Source organism: Grus americana, chromosome 1, assembly GCF_028858705.1.
Source record: "Grus americana isolate bGruAme1 chromosome 1, bGruAme1.mat, whole genome shotgun sequence".
In the NCBI taxonomy this organism is placed as follows: domain Eukaryota; kingdom Metazoa; phylum Chordata; class Aves; order Gruiformes; family Gruidae; genus Grus; species Grus americana.
This window is the reverse complement of record NC_072852.1, coordinates 85,261,523-85,288,541: the sequence shown is the minus strand read 5'-3', so window position 1 is coordinate 85,288,541 and position 27,019 is coordinate 85,261,523. Positions and strand designations below refer to the sequence as shown.

Genomic DNA, 27,019 nt, shown 5'->3' with positions numbered 1-27,019 from the left:
AGCAGCATTTCCATAGCTACAATACAGTTCAAAACAGGAAAAAACTCCAAAACAACCAAACCAGTCACCCATTTACCTTTGATGAATATTTTCAGTTCTTATTTAAGTAGCCTGTCACAATCTTGGTCTTCCCAACCATTCCAGTGGAGCAGACTACAGGAGACCCTGCCCACCAACTCCTCTGCCGCATTGAGCAGAATCCATTAGCTCTCCTACTAAAGCTACATGATGGGTAACAGACACGTGCCACAGAGAAAGGAAAAATGACCCAGAATGTAACACAGATGTGAAGACTAATGATTATCCAGGATAAAGAACAAAAATGAGAGCAGGAAAGCAGCTATTAAACAAAAACACTCAATTGAGAAGATACAACAGCACGTCTGAATGTGGGAGAAGACAGTGAGACATAAAGGAATTCACAGATCCATTCTTCCTCACAGATCCACTTCCAGATTCAACACAGTCCAATGTGAAGCAAAATGTTTTATTTTTAACTGAAACCACCTCAGATTCCTGCTGAAATCAGAATTAGTCTTCTTTTTATATCATAAGCAGAAATTAAAGTGTTGCAATAAGAATACGAATGACAAATTTTATTATATATGTGTTTATTTGGTCTTTCCTAACCATTTTTAGAATATCAAACTAACCACAATGAAGAAATAACTCACAAGGTATTTAACAGATGTTCATATGTGCAATTAAGGCTTCATTTTTATGCAGTTTATTTTAATTTCTGTTAAAAAAAAGACACTATATCTATTCACAGTTCTTTCAGAGTGGACATATTATTTTTCAATAACACTACAAATTCGGAATTACAAACAATGTTGTAAAGCATACATATGGATAGGCAGAGTTAACACTCTTGTTTTCATTGCAACTTCTCTGTGTTCCTGAATATATTATACATACAAAAAAAAAAAAAGTTATATTCTAAGCACTTGGCAATTAATTACTATTGAATCAGCCAAATATAAACTCATAATATAATGTAACTCGGAGAATAATGAAATACCCTAATGTCACATATATTTTGACAAAGCAATCAAAAGTTGATTATATAAAAGTTAGGATAATTTGATTATATTTGTAACTTAAAGTTATAAGGTAGCTATAGAATCAGATTGGGAAAATTAGTTTGTAACCAAGGTAATAGGTAATGAAGCTAACTGACCATGGCAAGATACAATGCTGCTATGTTCCTTGTACAGTCCCTACCCAACCGGACAACAGGCCCGGGAATATTAATCTTATGAAGTAAGTTGCTATGGGTAGATGCACCTACAACAAGGGTACTGCGCATGTCTGCATGAAGGAGGTCATCCAGCGGACACAGGTGCAAGACCACTGATGACCACCAGAGACCCTTGAGGACCACCGACTCAAATCACTGAGCATGCGTGACGGGGAGGAGAATATGGAAATGATTTCCCAGAAATGATTATCATAGGACTGCCTTTTCTTGGAAATATAATGAATATGTATATTTTGATTCTATATAACCTGTGTGTTGGTGATCACCTGGCATGCACGTTGGGTGGAGCTATCCCCCATGCATCCAGCGCTGCAATAAAGAATGCCTGCCTTTTAACACTACATTGGTGTTACGAGGTTTATTCCCGGATTTCGGTGACACTAATATTAAAGCAGGAGAACATAGAAAACAGTGCAAGAAAGCAATCCACCAATCTGAAAATGGTCTCCCCATTCTGTGCGAGGTCCACACAAGAGAAAGGATTCTGAAGAACTGAAGAGGGTTCAGCAGAAAGCTAACAAATTGACCGAGGACTGGAAAATGTACCTCTTAGCAAGATTTGGATGCATCCTACAGTTTATTCAAGAGAAAATTAATCAATACACTGCACTGTATTCCATGGATTTGAGGCCATAAATGACTATTGATAAGAGAGAAGACAACAAAATCCAGTCATACATAACTGAAGCTAAACAAATTCAGACTGCAAATAAAATTTTTATTTAACACTGTGACTACTAATTAACCATTGAGATATGTCATGGAGCTGTGGATTTTCAAAAGAAAACAACGGGTTTTAATCAAGGTTGAATATTATTATGCTAAAAAATGCTGATATAGAGTAAGGCTATGGTCTACCTCAGATTGCAGGTGTGTTTATCCCAGATGGGAGAGATAAGCATTCTTCTTTCAAGTTATATCAAGGGACCAGTTAAGCCCCCTTTATATACTGACTGTTGAAGCTGTAAGGAGGCAAACAAAAGGTTGCCTTTATTATGGAGTAGTTTTGCAAGGAATTGGCTGGTTGTAGCTGAGTGAGAGGCAACAAGCAGAGGAAGCAAGAAAAGCCACAGAAAGAGCAGCCTGTGGAGAGAAAATGTTCTACATGATCCAGAATTCACTGGAAAGACAGATTTTAAATATGACAAAAAAAAATCATGATAGTTTTTCCTGCATTCAAGAAAATAGGCACATTCCTTATGTGTTCACTGAAGAAATACTCTACTTCAGATTTTCCTCCTAAACAAGCAATGTAGCAAGGCCTTGCAGATTTAAGTTTCCCAGACAGCTAAAGCTATCCTGCAATTGAAGTAGTTACAGGTTTGATAAATAATGAGTAAGGTTCTCTGGCCCATTTTTAAGCAGAAGGTCAGACTAGCTGACAGAAACAGACCCCACCCCAACCTTAAAGAAAATCTGACCCAAGAGAAGGAAATTTATCTTGTTTTGCTTTTTAACTGTTCTAAGCTTTTTTAGAGCATATATTAGCACTGTATATGCACTGAATTCTTGGTGAGAGAAATTCAGGAAGTATCACCTGTTTCCGCACAGCTTTTGGGAAGATACTAAAAACTCGGATACTCTCTAGTTTGGCAGACAGATTCAGGGAAAGTGTCCAGTAGAAACTTTTAGCTCAGTTTAAAGTGGACTAGATTTTGAGTTTACTGTGCCTTGTTACAAACAAGCTTGATATCTTATATCGGTCTGACACATAAATCCTTCTTTTAACAAACACAATCTTTCAATATTGATGGGAATATGAACCTATACACTAACAATCAAGTTCCTTAAATTTTTTAACTGTTTCCATTGCTCTATTTCCTTCAAAGGAACTCCAAGGCACAATAAACTAACACCATTTTCCTCAACAAATGTCCCAAACTTCCCAATATCTTATGTTCCATGTCTCAGTCTACAGATGGAGTCTAACAAAGCTCACGTAACTCCTTTTTCCTTTACAGGATAGTTTATTAATGTGTTAGCAGTGGTTATATCTCTGAGCAATACTCCCAGAACTTAAGAATCCGGGAATGAGAAGAATGTGGCTTGTGGCACATATCTTTGTCCACTAGATGATTGTATTTTTAGCTGTAGAAGCACAAGTAAAAGCAACTTCAAAAAAATGCAGAGTCAGCTGGGTATGAAAGGGTTCTCACTCTTAACTCTCTGAAGAACTTTCCTGAGAATTGTTCTTCTCATCTGAACTACAGCTATGAAGGAAAATAGCAGCTGCAGAAAAGAGATCATTTGAAGAAGGTTCTTATGTTTTAACAAATATATTCCAAACAAAAACTGCAATACTGTCTCTGGAAACTGGTTGAGGAACAGAATTTATCTGTAATGCACCTTCCAATACACAAAAGGGAGGAGTCCAATCCACTTTCCTTGCAACTGACACAATTGTAATCATTCATTTCTGGGAAAGTGTGTAACATAGCATCCATGGGAGTGAGTGAGGATTATCAATTTTTTTCTGCCTTCTCCAAGGCAGAAGAGTTGTTTTGGGGTTTTTTTGCAAACACGGGATATTCTTTCCTTCATAATTAAATTAACTACCAGTAAGTCTTTCAAGGTAAATTGGATCTGCTGCGAATCAGCCATAAAACGCCACACCCATTTCCAAGTGACACAGCTCAGGTTGCATCAACATTTCAATTACAGGTTATTTTCAAGCAGCCAATATTTTAATAAGGGCAAGTTTTAGCCCTTGCCTGGCTTCTTTTACAAAAAGAATTGCTTTCTCCAGTGAAATCAGGTTTACTTTTGATTCTTCCCCACCCCCCAGAGAAACATGCACAGATTTCTAATGTCAATAGCATTCTGTTTTGAGAAAGGTTTCACAAAATTTGTTTGGCAAGTTTTTCACCTACTGAAAATATTACGGGAACAATGACGTGGCAACAGTGAACATTTAATTTTGGAAAAAATTCTGAATGAGTGAATACATTATTGTGAATAAAGACTGTCTTAGATATGCGTTAATACACAAATTATGTCCCACATGATAGAGACTGAATAAGATTTATCTCAGAATATTTGAAAGCAAGTATAAAAAGAACTAATAAGAACAATAAATTCAACTGCCAGACCAGGGTGGTGGAGTAGAAAGACAACCATCTAGATCTATGTCCTATCCCATTTTAAAATACACCTGAATCCCCTAGGCACTGCATGTTCCTTCCAAGAACTTGCAGCAACTATCTGAACAATTTATAACTTACTAAAGATCCTAAAGAAACATGAAGGCAAGTTAGTCCTTTACAACTTCTGCTTCTACCTACCTCTGAGTTTAAAATGGAACTTCACTGTGGAATTATCAGGTACTTTTCTTTAAAGTCACATGGACTAGAAGCATGCCAAACACCCAAACCAAAACACTTCCCCCTTCAAAAAAAAAAACCAACCAACCAAAAAGGCTGGTACTCTGAAGAAAAAAAAATAAATTGTGTGTGTGTATATATATATATTGTTCATGCATATATATATGTATATATATGTGTGTATATATAAAAATATGTTTTGCCTTTATTGTGGCAAAACAGCTGCCCCAACAACTCAGACCAATAGGAATACCGTGCTGAAGAAAGGAATTCAAGAAAAAAAACAATCTAAGATACACATGCACTACATAAAAATCTTTTGTTATAAAACATAACAGGTTAATGATTATTTTTGTTGAGCTAAACCCAAGAAAGCAGTGAATTTAATCCAAATCTATCCTTGCAGCACCATGTTCTCCATACTTGCATAAAGCAATAATGCCATTAAATGCACAATGCCCTAACAGTAAGTGAAGTGTATCTGAAAGTAACAGGCTGTTCAGGTTAAAAAAGCTCAGCAAGAACACATTACCTTTGGCTTAAAGGACTTTCTTTGAAAATGCATCCGTTTTGGGGTGACTGTTCACATGCCAAATGTAACTAGGTAAATAATGATGCAGTCTAGTACTGACTGACTGCAGCAAAGTTAATGCAGAAAAGATTATCTATCAGTACAGGAGACACGAACTTCTCTTTTCTTTACAGTACTCATTCCAGTGATTTTGCAAGGTAAAATGAAATGGTGTAGGCAAGGTGAAACGACCACTCAGAAGAATCACCCCTATCTTCAGTTTCACAATGGTATCTGTGGAAGCACAAAACCCTAGTAAAAAATTATCATCTCACAAATGCAATGGGATATGCTCTGTACTATTACATACCTACACAAATACACCTTGAAATAGGAAGAACTAATGTGGCAGGAGATTGTCAGGCGAACTAAACAGGAACCTGCTAGTAAAGTGGCCGAGAGCATCCTGGTCTGCACTAGGAAAAGCAGGTAGGGTCACCTCCCTCTCTGCTCAGCACTGGCAAAGCCACACATGAAGTGTTGTGCCCAGTTCTGGGCTCTTCAACGCAAGAAAGATATGGACATACTGGAGCAAGTCCATCAAAGGGCGAAAAAAGTGACTAACAGATTGGAGTGTATTTCATATAAGGTGAGGCTGAGAGAGCTGGGATGGTTCAGCCTGGAGAAGAGAAAGTTCAAGGGGGGATCTTATTCAATACCTGATGGGAGGGTGTAAAGGAGATGAAGCCAGTAGTGCCTACCGACAGGGCAAGAGGCAATGGGCACAAACTAAAACACATTAAATTCTATCCAAACACAAAACTTTTTCTGAGAGAGTGGTCAAATGCTGGAACAGGTTGTCCAGGGAGGCTGTGGAGTCTCCACCTTTGGAGATATTCAAAACCTGACTGGACATCATCCTGTGCAACCTGTTTCAGCTGATCCTGCTTGAGAAGCAGCATTGGACCAGATGATCTCAAGAAGCCCCTTCCAAACTCCATGATTGTGTGATTCTGTCTGTGTGGGTTCTGGAGATTACAAGATAAATGGAGATAGTTTAGAGCCCGAGTCTAAGAGAACAAACTAGATGACAATAAAGAATGCAGGCTGTTACAAGAAAATGCAATAGGAACACAAGCATCATTAAAAGGTTAAATTTTGAGCTCAGAACTATTTTGACTACTGTACTGCTTAGTGTTTCATACGCCATTCAAAAACCAACTCACTAAGTACCAAAGATTAGCTCCTCCTACTTGGAACAACAGAACAGAGCAATGGAATTAAAGCAGCACTCTCTGGGCAGAAGCTAGTAGATCTTCTATCTGGACTGTAAAGAAGAGTGCAAACAAAAGCCTGTGTCATTCCCTACTACACTCAGCTGGGAAAATAGAAAGTAGGTTCTTGTTTTCCTTAGCCAGAAGTGTCAAGCAATTTGTTACAGCATACCTAAAGTGAAAGGAGTGTTCTTTTTCTGGAAGGAAGGCCAAGAGAAGCCAGAAATCCACATAGGCCATTAACCATTAAAGCCATCATGGATGCTGGGAGGGTGGCACAGAGGAAGATAACTGTAGGAATAAGAATATGTATATAAACTTACCTTTAAGTGTGTGGCCAAACAGGGGGTTTTAAACTTGGGTTTTTTTACATTACTCGTCAGAAAAGGAGAAAAAGGAATCTCCTGCCAGGCACATTCCTTTGAGAGTTCACAGCTTGTGACTCCCAGTGATAGTGACATTAACAGGGAAGATACAAATTCATAACATAGCTTGAGTAAGGACTTTTCGGCTCTTAACCACCAATACAACCGCAGAACACAATGCTTCCAAAATCACATTTATTCAGGTGAATTTAATGAAATTTACATTTCTGTTAAGGAAAAGAGAGATATGTCTATTCCATAAGCAGAACACCAGCTTTCTATTTAATGTCCTCTCAAATACACACTCCAAATCCCCAGGGTCATTTCATTTATAGAAATTGCTCTACCCAAGGAAAAAGCAAAGCAAGATCCACAGGGGCTTAGAATTCTGACTCCTATGATCTTCTGTTTGTGAATTATTAAACCTTGCCTGTCACTTTTGTTGATGTTGTACCCAATTACAACATGAAACAAGTGAAATGTAAAGCAGTTGCTATTCTCTCCTAGCAACAAAGTCAGCACGTAAATAGCACACGGTATGCTTAACCCAGACTAGATAACAAAAAGATCCCTGAAAATAAGTGTATAACACTTCATGCCACAAATTGCACTTCTTCTGTAGTCTTTCAAACTAAAAGTGGGGGAAGGAACATACATGAAATTTTCTGAACTGACACTCTAGAACTGATTGTGGACTTTTAGTCAAATCCAGCTTTTTATTTTTAAAAGATTGAAAGGGGAAGTCATTCAAGAGACAGAAAATGCAAAAATTAATTTCCATCCCAAACTAGGTGACTCAGCAAGGTACCACTGCTAGATTGAGACTGTTCAGTTTTGCCTCAGATTTCACATAAGAATGCTAAATGGGAAGGGAGTGCAGAAGTGACCACAGACTTCTACAATAACAACACAGTTAGAGGCAGTTAGAATTCTAACATACCACAGAATACATGTTTTAAACAACAGTAGAAGTAAGAGTAAATGTTCTTGCAGTAGTCTAAGACAACCGTTCTAATCATGCTGGCAAATCCAGTTAGAAAAGAATTCATTCCATGACCCATCTGCAACACAATTTCGAGATTTAATTGGAGTTTTAATTTGGAGATCACCCAACTGTGCCTCGGTGACAAGAGTCAGGAGCTATCCCACTGCAAGTCTGGTTGCAGAAAGTTTTCACACATACAAAGTCATAATTATGTTGAAATCAGGGCACTTGGCCCTCATACAGATACCATACCAAGAGTGGTTTAAAAAAAAAAAAAAAAGGCAGGAGAAAAGAAAAATAATGGCTGTCTCTATAAAGATCAGTAACCTAAATTCTAAATTGTAAGATGGGAGAAGAACTTATTAAAAACTGAAGAGACAATTCAAACAAGATTCAACTGTAAGAAAACTCTTTCATTGTTCTAACAATTGCAGTTACCAATTGCATTTCAAGTGTATTTGGAAATTTGAGTGACAGGTGTAACAGTGTTGCTACTTTCTCTTTCTTGCCACTGCTGTCTACATGATAGGAAGTGAGATGTTCCTTCTTCATTCACACTGACAGCAGCAGCATCAAATTACAGGTTTTCTTTTCTTTCAAAACTGTACTCCTAGGAGCACATCTCAACCACATTTATAAAATATTTACAGATTTATGTTATCTTGGACAGATTTCTTGGCTACAATGTTCAGACTTGAAAGGGATGAATAAGATTTGCAGAATTATAAATCCTAGAATTTACAAAACAGTGCTTGTTAATTTCAAGAAGGTCACTCATGGCCAAACAAAAATACCCAAGGACCAACAGAGATGCTGACAGGCTTTTAAAAGAGAAGTTAAACTCCTCCATCTTCTCTGGATTACAAGTATAACTAAAATCATTAGCAAAGCATTTTATCTTTTTTCCCAAAAATTATAATTAAGGTGCATCTATACAAAACAGTCAAGCCCAGCAGCCACCAAGTATCCTGACAAACTCAACCACACTGTTTTTTCAAATATGGAAAGGAATATTGGCTGGAGAACAATACATGAAATTACTTTTGAATCATTTTCAGTCCATGGGCTCATAATCTTTTGAAAATCGAGCTTATTGACCCTTTTTCTTCATTAACTTTTGAAGACACTGAGTTCACAAACTGAAACCCACTAACTCATGCATGTCTAGTCACCCAAAAAGCATCCAAATTATGGGAGGGACCGCTGTAGTTGACACTCAGTTTTGTAGTCTCTGTAGATTCAGTCAAGATTTTTGTACCTTGAAAATTATGTTCTTTATACATGACATCTGCAAGTCAGAAGCTGAAGCACGTTTGGAAGGCAGCATGTAGGAAACTTTAAGTGTTCCTGTACATTGCATAATTATTGTGCAAAAAGGCTTTGCAAAAGAAGCTCAGACTGCAAGATTGTAAAATACATACTATGTTAAGAACCAAATTCCCTTCTCAATATTTTAAAAGCTTACAATGATTTAGAATTATTTTTATCTGAATGTTTCTACTGTATTCAAAATTATTAATTTCATGTTAAGTCTCAAAATGGACTTTCCCAAACGAAGAGAGAAGGTATAGCACTTAGCAAAACCATGAAATAGCACTAATAACCTTATCATTTTCTAAAGTATTAAGACAGTTGCACCATCTCTACCTGATAGTCAATCAAACTTTAAAATTAACTTGAGCAATTTCAGTTGCAACCACCTCAGATGGAAGATAACGTTGGTGGACAAGCAATAGGTTAACACAACACCATAGTTTCAAGAGATAGCCTGTTTCAGAGATGGCCTAAAGCCAAGATCTCAGCTGTCTACCCATCATCAAGTACCAAGTTATAAAAATATAGGCCAACTGGTTCTCAGGTACAGCTTTTTTAAACTTTACAGGTAGTATCTTCATTGCTATGAACAGCCAGTTATTATGTATCACATTTACTTTGTCTATACAAACCACTGTTTGGACAACTGACAATTATTTTACCAAACAAGAGTTCTAATGACTAAATCAGTGATTTATGGATAATTTTACTATTTTCTTCTCAGGAAAAGACCCTTCTTAAGAATACTGTCTTCTGCCTTCCTGCAATTTATTATAGTACTGCTGAACATTCCAAGTTCAGAGTCAGACCCTAAAAATAATAGGCCTTAAGAATATATTTTAAAACTACGTACTTTTATTGAGGTTCATGTATTCTTGTTTCCTTACTTTAACCACGGAGACTAAGAAAGTTAAGGAAGTGGATTGTTTGTTTAATAAACTGGAGGTGGGAGAGAAGCAGCTATCACTTGAACTGCCATTATTGTTAAGCTATTTCTGTAAAAGCACACATAAAAGTATGCAAAACAAGTTTCTTAGCAAAAAGAAATCATACTAGTACAATAGTTACCAGAAAAGCAGCATCACTTCCTGTAGCTTCAACTCTGTCAAACTTAAATATCTAATATCTATGCAAGGAAATTTATGTGCATCTGGTCATCAGTTTTTCAAAAATTGTTTCCAGAACTGGTATACAAACCTCAGCCTTTAAAGTCTGCATAAAGAAGTCATCTTCTAATGTTTCACAGCATATTTGGTGGCCCTAAGAGATTACGGGACCCCTTCTAACTCTATTGCCTCTTTTCACCCTCAACTAAAATTACCAAGTGTGTCATAAATACTGGTTTTCTTCTACATTGCATTCATTATAATTCAACTATTGCAAGTTTAGGTTTCTGTCTGCTTTTCCTTTCCCCATCCAAACATCAGAAGCACAAAAGATATTTTTCCTGTGTTTTTACAATCACACTAATTCTGTCAAAACCCATTTTCACTGCCTGCCTATATCCTCAGATTTAATTTCAACTAATTTTGGTTTTGAGCTATTCAAGTGCCACAGGCATAATCTCTTTCCAAATCTCTTCTCCGAAGTTCACAGTTGTTTTTCCTAGTACATCAGTTAAGTTCCTTTCAGTTATGCCTCTTTTTTTCATTGCAACAGCATATGGAGTATGTTACCATATACCCCAAGAGCTTCATTAGGAAGAGAAGAGCAGAATAACACTCTGAAAATGCTTCACAGCAAAACCTAGAAACAAGCAGAGTGGACCGAGACCCCACAAAACCAGTTTAATCCACAAGTATTTAGATGAGGCGTAGTACATAACGTTGAAGAGTTATGTAAAATCCCGCCGGGTTTTATACAGCTGTTGCGCGCCTGCTGGAAGTGGGTGTGATCAGGGCAGCGTCGCCACAACAGCCAGCCGAGCAGCGCGACGTTACCACGCAGGTACTCGCCCCACGCGCGCGTAGCCGTTAGCAGCTGCGGTGACGGCACACAGGCGCGTGCAGCTCTGCCCGCCCAGGCCCCGCTGCGGCCGCTCCACCCGGCACCGGGCCCTGTTTCTAGTGCTATGAGAGGCAGAGCTGCGCGCAGCGTGGGGCAACCCCGGCCCAGGTCGTTTTGCTCGCGGAGACGCCGCTTCCCCGAAACCGCGCCCGCCCGCCGGACGGTGAAACCGGACCGGGAAACGCCGCCCCGGGGCCGACCTCACCGAGGTGTCGGTCCACAGACAGCTCCGCGGAGCCCGAGCCGAGCACTCGCGCGGCCCCGTCGCCCTGGGCCCCTCTCACCTGCCGCCGGCGGGGCCACCTCGGCCCCTCGCGCTCTCCATCCCCAGTCCCGCCGTTGCTATGGGGCCCCAACCGCGGCGCCCAGCCCCGGCCTCGCCGCTACCCTTGGCAACGGAACTCGGTACTGAAGCGCGGCGCCATTGGCCGAAGGTGCAGCACGCAGCCCACCCATTGGCCACAGCGCTCCTCAGCGGGGAGGGACTAGTCCCGCACATGCGCAGGACGAGGGCCACTTAGCGCCCGGCCGGAGCCCAGGCCCGCCCCCTTGCCGCGCGCGCCGCCGGCCCCTCCCCCGGGTCCCAGCCAGGCCTGGCTGGTCCCTTCCCTCCACCGCCCCCGCGGCTGGAGCAATAGCTCCTGCAAGAAGCCACGTAGATTAGAAAGCTCTTTTCAGGGCCACCCCATTCCCCAAGGAAATCCGGCCCAGCATACGCCCACCCCCAAGAAAACACCCCTGGCGCCTTTGCAGCATTTTTCGGGAGGATCGGCCAGCCGTAGCACAGGGCTTGGCTTAAATCATTTCCCCTCTTCATCCTTCAAAGTAACATTGTCTGTTTGGACGTGTATTTGCACATAACAAGATTACTGCTTCCTCCAGGTCAGACATCATCCTGTCGCCTAAAGAGCTCAGGGTTCGCCTTCACCAGTATGTCAGCAGCACTCAGCTTCCCTGTCTCCAGCAGGTATTTCATTAGATGAGGCCTTTGTCTCCAAGTAACCTTTACTCCATACTCATGCTCAGGAGTATCTGTAACCAGTACTGCTGCTGACTCCCCTCTCTCACAGGGATCAATACCAAATGCCAGCTCTTTCTCTGGATGCCAGGCATGGCTACTTGTTTGTGGCAGAGTGCTGCTGCAACTCCAGTTCCTTATGGGAGGCACCTGTGGAGTCTCTGCATCTGGTAGACTAAAGACTTCTGGCTCCACAGGCTGGGCCACAGGTAACAAAGGTATTTCTCTACAGTTCTGCAGACTGTTCACCTGGACATTGGCTTTTGCTGCTGTCCCTTTCTTGGGCTGGTTGTGAGTGTGCTGTGTGTTCTTCCTCGAGCCATTTGGATGATCTGAGGGGTGGACTGCATATCCTTCTGGATTCTCAAAAGCTAAAGGAGGAAATTTGCAGGCTATAGCTCTTCGACAAGCTCCTCCTGCATGAAGCGAACTGTGGTTGGCATCCTGATTCTGGGGTTTGTGAGGTCCACAGTGCTTCTTCTGGCATGGTTTCAACACCACTGACTTAGTTGTTTCAAATTGTGGACATACCTGAAGGGAAAGACATAGTAATAAGAAAAAAACCAACAATTTTCTCCAGACAAAGGAATGCCAACCTGATTCTACACACATACACCCCCACCACCCCCATCCCATCTGTTTTCAGTGTGTTCATTAAGTTCATCTGGTCTGCAGCAATGCAAACCAGTCACTAACCAAGCTGCTAAGCAGGAGATACCTCTGAACTTCAATATCATGTTCTGCCACTCTTCTCTGAAAAGTGATTGGGGTGCAAGTGAGCTATTCTCTGGCAACTTTAAAAGCGTTCAAGATCTGAGTTTTAAAGAAAAGTCTAACTGGTGTCTAGTTCTGTAACCCCTGCAGATTTAAAACAGTTCAGAGCTGGACCCTATTTGTTTCTATGTCTTAGCATAACTCTGAATATACTCAATGAATTATATCCTCAGTCTCCCGGAACAGGTAGAGGTTGAACTCAGAGCAATACAAAATGATTTAAAGGATGTCCACTTAAGCTACGTCACCTTAGATTATGTTTATAAGGCTTTCAGAACCTTCTCCCAAAACATCTTTACTTCAAAACATAGTTAATCTCTGTATTCTGGAGTAACGGATGACCCAAAAGCTACTTCTAAAATTGGCTTTGTATAGAAGATGGTAAAAGCTCAGCAATATATATTTCTTTGAAAAATTCTGGACTTTTACGCAAAACCTATAAATCCTTCTATTACAGTATTCTTTATCTTCCTGGGTAGCAACAAAGAGTCAGGTTCTGTTTCTTGCAATTTGCTTTTCCCTAGAGCACACCAAATTGGGTTCTAGCTACAGTAACTACAGATCCCTTTCAGCATTCCTAAGTTACTACATAGTATCCTGGCACATGCTTAGAAGAACATAGGTGAACCACTGACTTTGAGGATACAACTTCCTGGCTTCAGAGAACATGTAGGGTAGGATTTACCAGTGGAGGAACCTAGTGGTCAAGAAGGTATGAAAGACATGGATAACATCAAGAAAAGAGAAGCAGAAAAATCAGTTGCCACTGAAACAAGTTCACAGAAGTTCTGCAGAGGACACTTAAAGAAGTTACAAACCTACCAGGATTTTCAAACAGAAAAATATCTAACAGTTTCAGTGCTGATAGCTTCAAATGAATTTTAGAATCATTGTATGTTTGGAATCAAAGAGTTCAGTACCAGTGTGTATATTTCCACCTCTTCCCAACAAAAAGAATGCTTGTTCACAACAGTTATTTTACTTAGTCTTTCAGAAGTCATAGAGATAACTGCCTTTAGCATATAAAAAAAGATTACAGAGGAAAAAAAATTGAACATGTTCTACTTCAAAGTTAAGGCATCACAAAAATAACTGCAGGTCACCAGGAACAAAGGAATGTTTCATGCAGGTTTGAAACCACACTTCCTGAGCCTGCTTTGTGAAGAGCAGAGTCAAGCAGCAGTAATGCTTAAACAGAACTCCCCTGTGCGATGCTATTGTTGCATAGGAACAACCTGTCTTTGCAGCACCTGTTTGCTTAAAAGAAAATATTTACATTACGTGATATAAGGAATATCTTAGGACACTGCAAATAGTCCCTGAAATGGTTTGTTGGTTCTTTGTTGTTTGGGGGTTTTTTGTTTTGTTGTTGGGTGGGTTTTTTTTTTCAGACCAGAAAAGGAACCCATCAGAAGAGTGATAGGGTAAGAAACTATTCAAAACACACAGAATGAAAAAGAGGACAGGTTAGGCTTTCACATCAGGATTATTTGTTCTATGTTCTCTAAATTCAGCAGCATCAGATTTAAACAAAACACTTGTACTTTAACATGTCACATTTAGAGTTTGGTAGTTATTTCAAGCAGCAAGCCAATAAAAAAATAATTCCCCCTAATGTTTATTATGTGCAGGGTTTTCAGTTGCCACAGAAAACAGTGTTTTCTTGATGAGAATTAGTATTTCAGAAGATAAATAGTCATATTAATCAATACACACCACACACAGTTTTATGCCTTCAAATAACTAAGACCTTAGTGGTTGTAGTTAGAACGTGAAGCAACTCAAAAGCACTTATTTTTTTCTTTAGGCAGCTACAATGAATTCAGATCTGTGCTACTAGTTTTCAGTATCTGGGACAGGTAGCTTTCTGTTGAGACACGCGGGAGAAACTTGAAAACTGTTGCTGTGGGACGTAGGGGGAAGGATAATCTATACCAACCCAGGCAGAGGTGTTCTGGTCTACAGGTTTTGTAAGAACACGTCTTGGCTTCTTGGCCGAAGGTAGCGGTGTTTCATAGCAATGGACGGGTCCCTCTCGCGGCCTCTCAAGGAATACCAGCTCTGCCTTCCTGGCCTTGTGGGTACATTTCTTCTTCGGAGGCATCAAAATATATGGTAAAACCACTTAGAAACCTCATGATGCTTGCTAGAGCCAATTGGAGAAAGAGGAAAGCACCCCAAGAAGATGTTAAAGTGCTTTCAAATCTGTAGAACGCAAATAAACGGACTTTAAGACAAACTTGTTTGGAAACAAGATCAGATCTAGTTTTTAACTAAAGTAAAACATTTATGCAACAGTACGGTATCCACATCTCTATGCAGACTTTTTCCTACCAGTAGTTTTTGACCATTCTGTCGAGTTTCAGGTAGATTTAGAAATGCACAGCAGAATAATAGATAAATGCTCCAAAGCTTCATGAAAGCTGATAGCCAGATAGGTTGGGGGAGACGGAGACACAAACAAAATAAGTATCCCAGCTGCAAAGAGAGCTCTGAACTGGTCTTTGGGCAAGACTCAACATTAATGGAAAAATTAGTTTCTTATGAAAATACATATTTTAAATACACAAGACAGACAAACTCACATTCTACATACCTTGCATGATTTTTTTTAACCTAGTGAATGCCTCAATTGAAGTGACATTGAATTTAATTTTCCATTCAAAAACAGATTAGCACAGACGAGGAACCTTAAAGAGAACGTGTTCCGAGAAATGCATTCTCTTACCAAGTGCATAAGACTGTAACAACCTGACTGCTTACCAAACGCGCAGCCTCCTCAGGGAGTCCTGCGAGCCCCCCTAGCCGTAACACCTGCTAAACGGTGAAACTCCGTGGCTCTTCACGGGGGATCACCCGAGGCCAGCGACCGGCGGCGCAGCTACCTGCCCAGCGGCCGATGCTCGGGCACACGCCAGGGCTCCAAGCCCGAGACGGCACGGCTGAGGGAAGCTCCCGGGGCTGCCCCTGCTGGGATGGGGGCGGCTCTCCCAGGGCAGGGCCCGCGCCTCAAACAGCCTAAGAAGGGGCGATACGGCCACCGAAACCAATGCAGAACCAGCACAAACCCAAGCAACCCCAGCCCCTCGCGGGCCGCCGGCACATCCGTATCCGCCGCCGCCGCAGCCGATTGGCCCGACCCGCTCCGCCCCTGCTACCTCTCATTGGCCCAGGCCAGCACGTGATGCTAACGAGTCGCCGGGCGCCAAATTCAAACCGGGGAACGATCTCTGCCGTGAGCGGCGGCGGAGCCGCCCGGAAGCGCCGGAGTTGCTGCCTCCTTCCGTATCCCCTGCCTGGCCGGGGAGGTGGTGAGTCGCGATCTGCGCCCGGCATCTGCCCCCACTGCAGCCTCCCGCTCCCCCGTGTCTCCCTGTGGGGGCTGGAGGCGAGGGCCGGCAGCCCTGCGAGATCCGCGCTAAGAGTGGAGGGCGGCTGGGAGAGGGAAACGTCTAGGCCCGGCCCGGGCTGGGCCGGAGGGGCCCTGGGGGAGCAGATGAGCTGACCGGAGAGCGTGGCAGGGCTGGGGTTGGAGTGGGTGAAGAAGGAGCTAGGAGACCTTCAGCACTTCCCCTCTTACCGACCCCGGGGCCGTGCGTACACAGGATTGCTCCTGGGCCTGTACTGGTGGTAGCAGCTCGAGGCCTTAGGAAGTGGCTCACTCCTGTAGGAATGAAACCTTTTGGAGGCTGACTAAAGATGATTCTTTTGTCGTTGTCTTACGGGGATCTCTCTTTAAGGGAGCGGAGCAGATCGCAAAGGGCCGTGTGTGCCTGGGTGCTGCAACCCATGTGTAATGCTGAAGGCTTCTACTGGCCTCTGGCTGCTCGGCAACATCTGATCGCAGGGCTGTCTGCTCTCTGCACTAGGACATCAACTCAGTTTTTTATCCGCCAGACTCTTTCCAGTTTGTATCTATGCAGGTGATTCCTACTGAGAATTTTCTTGTTTACTAGCTGGCCCAGTCAAATCTACTAATGCAAAAGGCCTCTTTTTTATTTGTTTGGTTTTTGTTTGCTTGGTTTTTATTATTTGTTTCTATTTAGCTTGCCATCCCTAATGATAAACAATAAGTACAATTTGTGTATTTCTATTCTGGTATAGTTTGCTGCAAGAGACAGCCTCCACCTAATTCTTGAACGGCATGATACTTGTAAGTGGTGTTCTCAGAAGGGATGCACTGCATCTTACCCTGAAAGCAGTACTTCTGAATTTTATCTCCTCTGCTTTTTGCTTTATAATCTAAATTGTCTGTTTGATATTTAAATTGTATGCTGCCCAATGATGAATTTATCTAGTTCTTGACAAACCTCCAGAAGGAATGACTAAAGCATTTACTTTACTTTTATTTTAAAGTACATAACTTATGCTGCATTTATTTTATGCCTTTGTAGTGTTCAGGACAATCTCTGTTTCCCAGATCTTAACCCATCTGTTAAATTCCTTTTTCTCTCAGGTTGCATGATCTGCTGGTTACAGCAGTGAGATAAAAGAATCAGGAGTGCTATTTCTATGGTCTAGCTTCTCTCCTCTCTAGCTTGCTGGCTGATGCTGGTCAAGTCACTTTACAGCTAAGTCTTACTCTCCCTTTCTGTAGAGCACATGTACACACTTTCCTCATTATTATTTACTCTGTGGCTCCCAACTTGTGATGCAAATTATCTATTCTGCAAATATCTCTCCTGTCCTGCTTATACAAGGTGTGGATAAAGGAGTTACAGTGCTATTTTCCAATAGCCTCGTCAACCTTATTAAATGCTTTCATTTTTAATTCTCCTTCCTTGTTTCTAGCTTTATAGCAATTGCTGAGAATGTGTGCTCTGTGGGAGGTCCACGGTGATTTGCTGCACCTTTCCTAGCTGTTCCTGCCCTCTGCACTCTTATGTTGTATCTTTTGTTTTGCAGGATTTGTTCTTGTCCCTTTCAATGGAGAGTGATTGTATAAATCAATAATGAGGACCAGCCCTCGCAGGCCCTTAATTCTCAAAAGACGGAAACTGACCCTCCCACAGAAGGAGGCATCCAGTATTTCAGCAAGAGATGAAAACAGTGGTCAGGATGAAAAGACTCCTAAGCAGGAGCATAGCCTGGAGAACCAACACAACAGCCAACCCAGAGATAAAATTGACTGCGGCCTGCAGAACTTCCCAGCAGGAATAAAGATAATTGACCATCCTACCATGCCCAACACACAAGTGGTGGCCATCCCTACAAATGCTGATATCCAGAGCATCATAGAGGCACTGACAGCAAAAGGAAAAGAATGTGGCAACAATGGGCCCAACAAGTTCATTCTTGTTAGCAGTGGGGGCACATCCCGTTCAGCAGGTCCAACATCATCGCAGCATCTCCTATCAGAGAAGAAAGCCAGTGTGGCAACCAAGGCTGCAGATGGTCAAGAAAGAGACAAGAATGTTACACAGACACCTAGTCTGGCAGGAGGGACAATGCTCTGGCACTCAGGAATTGATTCTGTGGTGGGACAGGAACAGGAGAACAACAGTATGTGATCTTTACCCCCCACCCCCCCTTTTTTTTTTTGTCCTGACAGATAGACAGAGAGATGTGAAGTGGTCCAATGAGTGGAGTGCTTGGATCTCAGTATGCAGATTAACTAAATAGTTAATTACAAAATTGCTATGGATTTGATTTTAATAATCCACACATCTATGCATATGTGGCGAAATCTGAAGGATCTTAGTAGATATATTTTCGGTGGAAGAGATGGCATATAAAGGTGTATAGCAAAGCAAACTTTTAGTGCTGGGGGAAAAAAGAAGGGCTGGCCTGAGGAAATCAAGTCTAGAAGAACAAAAGATTAAGTTTCATTTAGCAAAAGAGTTATGGCTGAATTAAAGACTAACATTAGTCAGTGACAAAACATATGGGCCAAGAGCTTTGGAAAAGATTCCCATCCTTTAATAACTAAGTGGCAAGTCTGTTTCCTTCTTAGCTGTCTCATGAAGCTGCTGAACAAATGTTAGAAGGGGGATGGATTTTACTTTGAAACACTGCTCAGATAAAATTTGTATTTGCAACTTAAAATAGCTATGTAGCTTTTGAGCTGTAGTAAGTCTGATCCCACACTATAGCACTGTCTGACAGGAACCCATAGACAGCTGCAATAGCTGCATTGCTACAACCAACCTCACCAGAAATAACAAAGCTATGTTAATTTTCATTGCTGCTGTTCAGAAACCTGGAGACATCTGAGCTGCTGACTTGGGTCTTGTGATGGGTCTTTCAGTTGGAGTTTGTCACCACCTTCCTTGGCCTCTGCTTACTAGATTCATCCTTTAGCTGAAAATACTTGAATTCTTGAAGTACTGGCTCAACATTGTCCTGTTTTGGTTGAGAGCAATAGTCTGGTTTGAATGCTTGTTTTTAAGGCTGGAGCTCCTTTCAGAAATTGGGCAGATTCACATGAAATCAGGAATTCAAGATCAAATTCCTTCCACGAGAAATGTTTGTGTTGCAATACCATTTTGTCCCAATCTTGAGACAGGGATACCTCTTTTAGAAGTGTGCCTTCTTTTTGGCACTTGAGATGAAGGGGGAAGACAGTTACTTGCAAGTAAGCAGAGCTATGGGCTTGTTATCCCAACAGGCAGTGGCGAGACAATGAGCTCTGTGTTGGACAATAGTCTCACTAACATCCAGTGGCTTGGGAAGATGAGATCTGATGGGCTAAGTCCCTGTTCTGTGAAGCAAGACATGGAGAAAGAGAACCAGCTACCTCTGCAGGAAAGAATCAAGGTAAGTAGGAGAAGACAACAGAGCGTGCGCTAAAACTTTTGACAGGGACATAATCCATGTGGATGTGAAGACTTGCAAGAACTAGGCGTCACCATCTCTAAGTAACCCGAGTTTGGCCTTTACTGATTTGAATAACAGAACCTGGAGGATCCAGGGATGTTCCATGGATCTTCTTGTCAACTTTGTGAGCACTCATGTATCATTCCTTCTATCTCTCAGACTGAAGAAGATTCTGCCGCCGCTGCTATTCCGGCTGCCACCACCACCACTTCCTGCTCCTCCTGGCAAGATTCAGTATCAGAACGACCTCCTTACTCCTACATGGCCATGATCCAGTTTGCCATCAACAGCACTGAGAAGAAGCGTATGACTCTGAAGGACATCTATACGTGGATTGAGGATCATTTCCCATATTTCAAACACGTGGCTAAGCCAGGTTGGAAGGTAACAAGTAGGCCCTCAAGTTGCTGTGGGCCACAGGGTGATACTATCATAAGCCTTCTGGATGAAAATGAAAAGTTGTTCCCCAGCCTGCAGAGCAAGATGGAAATTAACTTAAACACCCCACCCCAAATACCCTTTCATTCCAGATGTTCCCTGTTCCACTTCTATCTCTCTTCTCACTCCACTTAGACAAGATGATGGGATGTTTGATCACTGGAGTGAGAATAGGGATCTCAGGAGTAAATAAGAGACTGATAACAGGGTTGGCCAGTATGCAGTGAATATGAATGTCCATGTTGTCTACACTTTGGAATCTAGTCCCTCTGCCAGGGCAATCGTGTGTTGGGTAGGCCCTGCTGTGCTGATAACAAAACTACTGCTTTTCAACCTCCCCCTCACTCCTTTCTCCCCAGAACTCCATTCGGCACAACCTATCCCTCCATGATATGTTTGTCCGTGAGACATCTGCTAATGGTAAAATCTCATTCTGGACTATTCACCCTGATGCAAACCGTTGTCTAACATTGGACCAGGTATTTAAGGTGAGTGCCTCATACAAAGAAAATGGGACAGGCTATCCAGTTCCTAAATGCCACACTAGCCAGACGCACCTTATTTTAACAGGAAAGTTAAGCTGCTTTGACATCAGTCTTTTTGTAGAAGTTGGATTCAGTCACTTCTCTTGACAAATAGACAAACTCTGTATTTGAAAGAAAAGGTACTGTGTCTGTGCATAAGAACTGGAGCTTCTGTGGGATGTGTTTGTTCTTCAGGTGGTGTGCCAAATGTAATAGTGAGCTTTTTCAACCTCTTTCCATGGGCTTGATTCAAATTCCTAGTAAGAAGCTTTCCACTGAAGTCGACTAGGAGTTCCTATGGTGTTCGATTAGATGGTCATAGGATGGAATTGCCCTATCCCAGCTAGGTATTTTAGAAAGTACCGTTTTGTAGGAGAAAGAGCTTGTGAGTCTGGTATAAGTGTGTTTAGACTCTTCTGTGTTTTCTGCAGTGGGTGGGCAGGTTGACTCTTTTTGCTTAGATTATACAAAGTTAAAATGTCCCAGTTTTTCCTCCTTTGGTTGATAACTTCATCTTATTTTTCCCCTCTCAATGCCTTGCTGCCACCAGCCGCTGGACTTGGGGTCACCAACATCGCCTGAGCACTCTGAATCAGTAAGACTTACCCTCTGGCTTGGGGCTTGGGCTTCTGTTCTCCTCATGCCAATCACTGAAGAAAGGACAAGAGGCTTGGGGAGGGGGACTAGGTCACTGCTGCACCCGGTCATACAGTCCATGCACACCCTTTTTGGGGAAAGGAGTTGAGCCAAAGGTTAATCACCTTCAGATGATATGCTCTGTCTACAGATGGTAGAGCTGTGCAGCTTTGAGCAACTCAAAGTCCACTGCTGAGGTAGGCTGCAATGGGCACCAACAGGCTTCAGAGAACAAGCCCAGACAGATTCCTGGCAAAATCTTCATCTCCATCACAGCAGTCCCAGTCTGTTCTGGGGCTCAAATCCAGAGAGAATAGTATCTCTCTGTGCTCCTTTTTCATTTTGGAACCCAGCTGCGTTGTGACTCTCAGAAGGATGGACCTGTTTGCTGTCTCTCTTGCGTTCAGCAGTTTTAACAATGACAGATTTGCAAGCAGCCAGTCAAACGCTTTTCTGTCATGGCTACAGCCCTGGCCTTCTTTCCATCTGCTTAGACTTCTGATTCCTCTTTTGCCTCTATCTGGTCTGTGGTTTGTATAGAGATCCAAAATACAATAAAGCTATCCTACTCACCTTTCCTCAGGCACTGAGAAGACTGAAACCAGGTCACTTCTTCAGTAGAGTCTGCAGCCGGAGCAGCTCTGTCATGCTATTTCTTTTTCTACACAGCTTTTGGTTGGCAGCTGTCTTTGAGATGGCATGGGTGTAAGACAGCAAGTGGCACAGAGATAGAGCCAGCATGAGTGCTGGGTGCTAACAGCTGCTCTCTCAGTATTAGCGCAGCACAGGCTTCTGGATTTGCAGTTCTGAATGAGGCAGCGGAACAAAGATGGATTCTTCTCTTTAAGTCCCTTTCTTTTCTCCTTTTTCTCCTCTTTCTTATTTCACAATGACTTCAGCAGCAAAAGCGACCTCTTCCTGATCCCCAGAAGAACATGGGAAGCAACAGCAGCAGCAAAACTGAACCCCAGAATGCACGTGAGTGTCTACATCAGCCTAGGACAAAGAGAATCAGTCCCATAAATCTGGGGCACTCTCCCAGATTTCCTTAGAAATAAAATTGGAAATTGTTATCTGGATTTGCTAGCTTTTAGGCTTCCTACTGTCAGGTTTGGAGCTGAAGGCAGTATTGCTGTGTCAGAGATGAAGGGGATTGGGTACTCAAATGGAGCGAGAGCAGAGCTTGCACCAACTTGAGGGCTAGGATCTGTATGAAGGACTATTTTCTTGTTCATCAGGCCTTCTGGCTTGGGATTTGTAGCCTCAAAATTAGCAGAGAAGGCAGGTGAGCCTCTCTCTGATTGGATGTTTATTCTGGGGTACTTAGAAGGACTTCCTGTTAGATGCCTGGGTTTCAAGAGGTAGTAGAGAAAAGGCAAGAGGCTAGTGAGTCCATTCTTTTCCCTTCCAGGCCGAAAGATGAAGCCTTTGCTTCCTCGCATCAACTCCTACCTGGTTCCAATCCAGTTTCCTTTGAGTCAGCCTCTTGTCTTGCAGCCTTCTATGAAGGTTCCTCTATCCATGGCACAGGGAGCATCCCTCAACAGCTCGGAGACTTTCCGGAGCAGTAAGCGTGTGCGCATTGCTCCAAAGGTTGGTTTCTTGTTTTGTGAGGGGTTTTTTTTATTTGGGTCTTTTGGAGGGATTGTGGTTTGGCGTTTGTTTTTTGGGGGTTTGTTTGTTTTCTTTTCTATAGCTCTTGCCTTCTATGGACCCTGTTCTATATATGGTTCCTTTGTGCATCTTTATCAGGTGCTCTGAAACTCTAAGCTCATATTAAGGAACTAACCAGTGATGATCCTTGCTGTCCTTTTCTGTCTCTAGGGTGGCTATTACCTGCTAGTTGACTTGCTATAAGGATGTTACTATAATTCACTAGAGGAGGGGGCTCTATGGATTGGTCAATAAAATTTTTTTCTACTGCTTGGATGTGAAGAAATAAGAATGGGAGAAATGGCTTTGTTCTGCTCCTAAAACATTCAGATTTTTTATAGGTCTGGAGACATGTAGCATAGGGAACTTCTGAAAGAGTATTTATTTGCATATAATCTCTTCCCAGAGGCTTTCAGCACCAGCTGTTTGCTAATTCTGTGGAGTTCCCAGTTTTTCTGGGCTCAAGAAAAACAGCTATTAAGCAGGTCTTTCTCTTGGCATCTCGCTGACAGCTCTTGTATGCTTAGACATTGTAACGCTTTAACTTTTTCCATCCTGTCTAACCATAATCCTTTTTTCCTTTGTGTGCCTGCTGCTTTATGTTCTCTCCTGCTGTGATTTCTTTCCCCTGTACTCTTTTTCTTTTGATAACCTCAATTTTTTTTCTTTTTCTTTTTTCTTGGTTTCTGGGAAAGCTGTCCTCATTCATTTTGTTATTTCACATGTAGATAGTGTAAGGAGGAATCAAAGGAGTTATACTTTTCCAGAAATATTCAGCTCTTCTTCTGCCTGTACTCCTAAAAGTTCCTCATAGCAGAAGTGCTCTGAAGGACATGACTTCCAGTCACTTAGCTAAAATCCTTCCCATGTGATCTGTAGGCTTCTTTGTATCAACTTCACACAGCGATCAATCTCTAGCTGTTATTATAGTTACCGCTATATTCTGAAGGTCCTCCTCTTACCTGTTCTGTTGTCCTTAAGTGCCAGTCTTTCTTTTCTTCCTTCCACTATCATTTGGATTTTGTGTAGGTTAGATCCTTGCTTAATCACTGCATATCACTTGTGTTTCTTTGTAGATGTCACTCTCTACAGAAGAGTCATCCTCATTACCCATGGTTGCTGTCAAGGAGGAGAGTCAATGTGATGAAGGCTTATTTTCCCCAACCCATTCCCTAAAGGAGAGCAGCTCCCAGCCTGGTGAGGAATCAGCTTCTTTCCCTGAGACCGTCAGTATAAAGGAGGAAGAAGGCTCTCAACTGGATGACTGGCTATCCCCATTTGCCTCAACCCTAACAGTAAAGGAAGAGCCAGGCGTGTTGTTCCCAGTCTCATCCACAAAGGAGAAGAAACAATTCACCCTACTGAAGTCACCGTCTAAGGGTGTTTCTGACACATTAGTTATAAAGAGGCGGGAAAGGCGGGAAATGGGCAGATCCAGAAGGAAACAACGCCTAGCACTGCCTTGCTCAGAAGAGCCAGTCATTGTTTTGCCAGAAAGCAATAGCTTTGACCCTTTCCGGTTAGGGGCAGATCCCCCATTTGTGCAGGAAAGCCAGCCTCTTGAGAACATATCACAGCTCAGCTGCTTGCAGGGGGAAGAGGGGCCCTTTAAAACACCAGTCAAGGAGACATTCAGCAAATTGCCAGTTTCTTCCACTCCCAGCAAAGTCTCAGCAACTACTACCCCCCCACTAGGGGGGCTTGACCCCTGGAAGTCTGCATCCCTAGCCAAGGGAAGTCACGAGCTGGACTTCAGTCCAGTGAGAACCCTCCAGGAGAACCAGGACTTGCTGGGTTTTAACAGCACACCCTTTAAAAATGCCCTCTTTGAGTCCCCTCGGGAACTGCTTAATACAGAATCCAGCGACATGGGGCATGCCCCCCTCACGAGTTCTCCAGCTTTTATTCATGAATCTACTAAGCAATCATCTGCTGAACTGCCAGCCTCTGGCTTTACTGAAAACCGGTCACTTATGGAGGGCCTGATCCTGGACACCATGAATGACAGTCTGAGCAAAATCCTTCTAGATATCAGCTTTCCTGGTCTTGAGGATGAAAACTTAGGAACAGATATTAGTTGGTCTCAGCTCATACCTGAACTGAAGTAAACTGGCCTGAGGGCTGAATTTGGCTTGTTCTGATATTACACAAAGCACTCTTCTGAGATCTTTTCATGTAGTCTAAGAAGATTGTCTGCTTTTGACTGATTCCCACATCCATGGGAACAGAGGGCACTATTGACTCCTGCTAAGCTGGGAGACAGGCCCATTGGCTGCTATAAGCTCCCTTTATAAGCTGCAATAGACTTTGTGGAACAAGATAGAGCCTCTCTAACCTTGTGCTAGAGATGAGAGTTCCTGGAGAGGGGGTTATCAAAAGAACATCCAGGTAGGCCCTGAATGGCATTTGCTACACAAGGTATCAGAGGAAATGGATGCACTCCTCAGTTATGTACAATAGGAAAGAGCCTGGGAACCTCCTCCTAGCTCTGTACTTATTTCCCTTTACTTTGTTCTCCTATTACTTAGTATCTTCTGTGTAGTTTTAATGGCTGTAAATACTGTACATTCCTTAAATTAGCCCTTAATTATAATAATAATTTTATTCTTGTAGGGTTATGGGAATATTTGGGCTGGTAAAGGGTTTGACTGAGAGTGTTGTCCATATGTTCCACATCTCCTGTATTCTACCATAGATGAGAGCTCAAAACACTTTTTTTTTTTTTTTTCTTCTTTGACTTCAGAAACACATTGGTCTAGGCTGTTCTGAAAGTTGCTGAGGCAAAGATCTGAAAAATTACCTATATGTGACTCAAGTCAAACTGAAAAAGGTTATCTGGATTGCAGCATAAAATCTTGGTTTGGCTTCCTTTTCCCAAGCTTGGATCAAGCTGTATAGCTCCTCTGGTTCCAGAGTCCTATTACTGTGTACCTAGAGGACTAAGTAGAGTCACTGTTGCAGTAAGATGGACTTCTATTGAATGGTTAAAGCTGCCCTTGTTAAAATCATCAGTTGAAAATGTAATAAAGAACCTATAAAGCGACTGCTGATATTTCCACTGAAAAGTGACCTCTGGAAACACAAGATATATTTCTCTTGGTGCAATAGGACAACTCCTCCCAATTGTCTAGAATTCATGTCAAAAGACGAAATTGCCATGGAAAAGACCTGGTCCTTCTGCTTACAGGCAAATGAGGGCTCATGTATCTACATACTCAATAAAGCTTCTGTGGGAACACAGCTGAGTATTGTCTTTACTGCTTTCACTCTTAGCAGTGTACTCAGGCTGGGCCATAGCATGAACAACTGATTTTTGCTTGTCTAATGCATGTGTCTTCTATGATCATTGAGTGAATGATCATTAGGACATTTTCAGTGTTCCTCAGGCCATGTTGGCCATACCGCACTAGATTTGGTTGCTCAACCCCTTGCTTCATATAATATACTTTTTCCAGCTGTTCATGGATAAATCCTGACTTCACAAGTCAGAAACATGCTAACTTAGTCTAAAACATCAGACCACCACCAGCAGAGTAGTTTCTGTATTTTGTAAATGCAAAACAAGTCCTAGTCAAAAATCTGTATTTCTTGCTTTTCCCTATAAACAAAAAAACAGATTTACATGTGTGTGGTTTTAAGAGTTGCAATTTTCTCATGTGCTTGTTAGAGGTTATTTGCCCGCAGAAGATGTTTCAAGCACTTTGTGTTGATCATTATTTCAGCTTTTTGGGGAAGGAATATTGGACTCACTGATCTATATTTCTCTCTGCCTAGTACAAATGACTGCTCAGCTTGAGGCTGTATTGGGTTTATGTGGCAAGGTTTTGGTAGTGGGGGGGGCTATGGGGTGACTTCTGCAAGAAGCTGCTAGAAGCTTCCCCTGTGTCTGATAGAGCCAATGCTCCAAGATGGACCTGCCACTGGCCAAGGCTTTGGCCAATCAGCAACAGTGGTAGCGCCTCTGTGATAACATAATTAAGAAGGGAAAAAACAACCTTGGAGAGCTTTTGCAGCCAGAGAGAGGAGTGAGATGTGAGAAACTTTGCAGACACCAAGGTCAGTGCAGAAGGAGGGGGAGGAGGTGCTCCAGGCACTGGAGCAGAGATTCTCCTGCAGCCTGTGG

At 42.3% G+C, this 27,019-nt stretch overlaps 3 protein-coding genes across 10 annotated transcripts in view; 1 reads left to right on the top strand and 2 right to left on the bottom strand.

Moving 5' to 3' along the window:
• TULP3 (TUB like protein 3) overlaps nt 1-11,523 on the bottom strand; it is a 35,497-nt gene extending 23,974 nt beyond the window's left edge. Inside the window, exon 1 of one of the 2 annotated variants that reach the window (XM_054807685.1) lies at nt 11,322-11,523. In XM_054807685.1, coding sequence (XP_054663660.1) covers nt 11,322-11,362 — 41 coding nt within the window. In that variant the 5' untranslated portion in view covers nt 11,363-11,523. The remainder of the gene's footprint in view (nt 1-11,321) is intronic. The other variant, XM_054807694.1, reaches the window with a different exon arrangement.
• Nucleotides 11,524-11,747: 224 nt separating this feature from the next.
• RHNO1 (RAD9-HUS1-RAD1 interacting nuclear orphan 1) lies at nt 11,748-15,919 on the bottom strand. Of its 2 annotated transcripts, none has more exons than XM_054807708.1 (3): nt 15,593-15,919; nt 14,769-15,034; nt 11,748-12,586 (listed from the first exon to the last, which is right to left on the bottom strand). In XM_054807708.1, the coding sequence occupies exons 2-3, from the start codon at nt 14,931-14,933 to the stop codon at nt 11,921-11,923; spliced, it is 831 nt and encodes a 276-aa protein (XP_054663683.1). In that variant the 5' UTR covers nt 14,934-15,034; nt 15,593-15,919; the 3' UTR covers nt 11,748-11,920. The 2 variants fall into 2 exon arrangements, with proteins under 2 accessions (XP_054663683.1, XP_054663693.1); XM_054807718.1 differs by having other exon boundaries at nt 14,769-14,975.
• A 1,041-nt stretch (nt 15,920-16,960) lies between these two features.
• FOXM1 (forkhead box M1) lies at nt 16,961-26,188 on the top strand. Of its 6 annotated transcripts, XM_054813309.1 has the most exons (9): nt 16,961-16,982; nt 17,735-18,331; nt 19,437-19,585; nt 19,805-20,029; nt 20,443-20,571; nt 21,158-21,202; nt 22,143-22,221; nt 22,655-22,836; nt 23,973-26,188. In XM_054813309.1, exons 2-9 carry the CDS (start codon nt 17,782-17,784, stop codon nt 25,002-25,004), a joined length of 2,391 nt encoding a protein of 796 aa, XP_054669284.1. In that variant the 5' UTR covers nt 16,961-16,982; nt 17,735-17,781; the 3' UTR covers nt 25,005-26,188. The 6 variants fall into 6 exon arrangements, with proteins under 6 accessions (XP_054669284.1, XP_054669285.1, XP_054669283.1 ...); XM_054813310.1 differs by lacking the exon at nt 16,961-16,982 and having other exon boundaries at nt 17,603-18,331; nt 22,146-22,221; XM_054813308.1 differs by lacking the exon at nt 16,961-16,982 and having other exon boundaries at nt 17,603-18,331.
• The last annotated feature ends 831 nt before the right edge of the window (nt 26,189-27,019 follow it).

Coding starts and splice junctions, on each gene's coding strand:
- FOXM1 (XM_054813309.1), top strand. CDS start 17,782: ATGAGGACCAGCCCTCGCAGGCCCTTAATTCTCAAAAGACGGAAACTG. Junction 21,203..22,142: donor CGCCTGAGCACTCTGAATCA/GTAAGACTTACC, acceptor CAATGACTTCAG/CAGCAAAAGCGACCTCTTCC. Junction 22,837..23,972: donor GTGTGCGCATTGCTCCAAAG/GTTGGTTTCTTG, acceptor GTTTCTTTGTAG/ATGTCACTCTCTACAGAAGA.
- RHNO1 (XM_054807708.1), bottom strand. CDS start 14,933: ATGCCTCCGAAGAAGAAATGTACCCACAAGGCCAGGAAGGCAGAGCTG. Junction 12,587..14,768: donor ACCAGAACACCTCTGCCTGG/GTTGGTATAGAT, acceptor CTTTCCCTTCAG/GTATGTCCACAATTTGAAAC.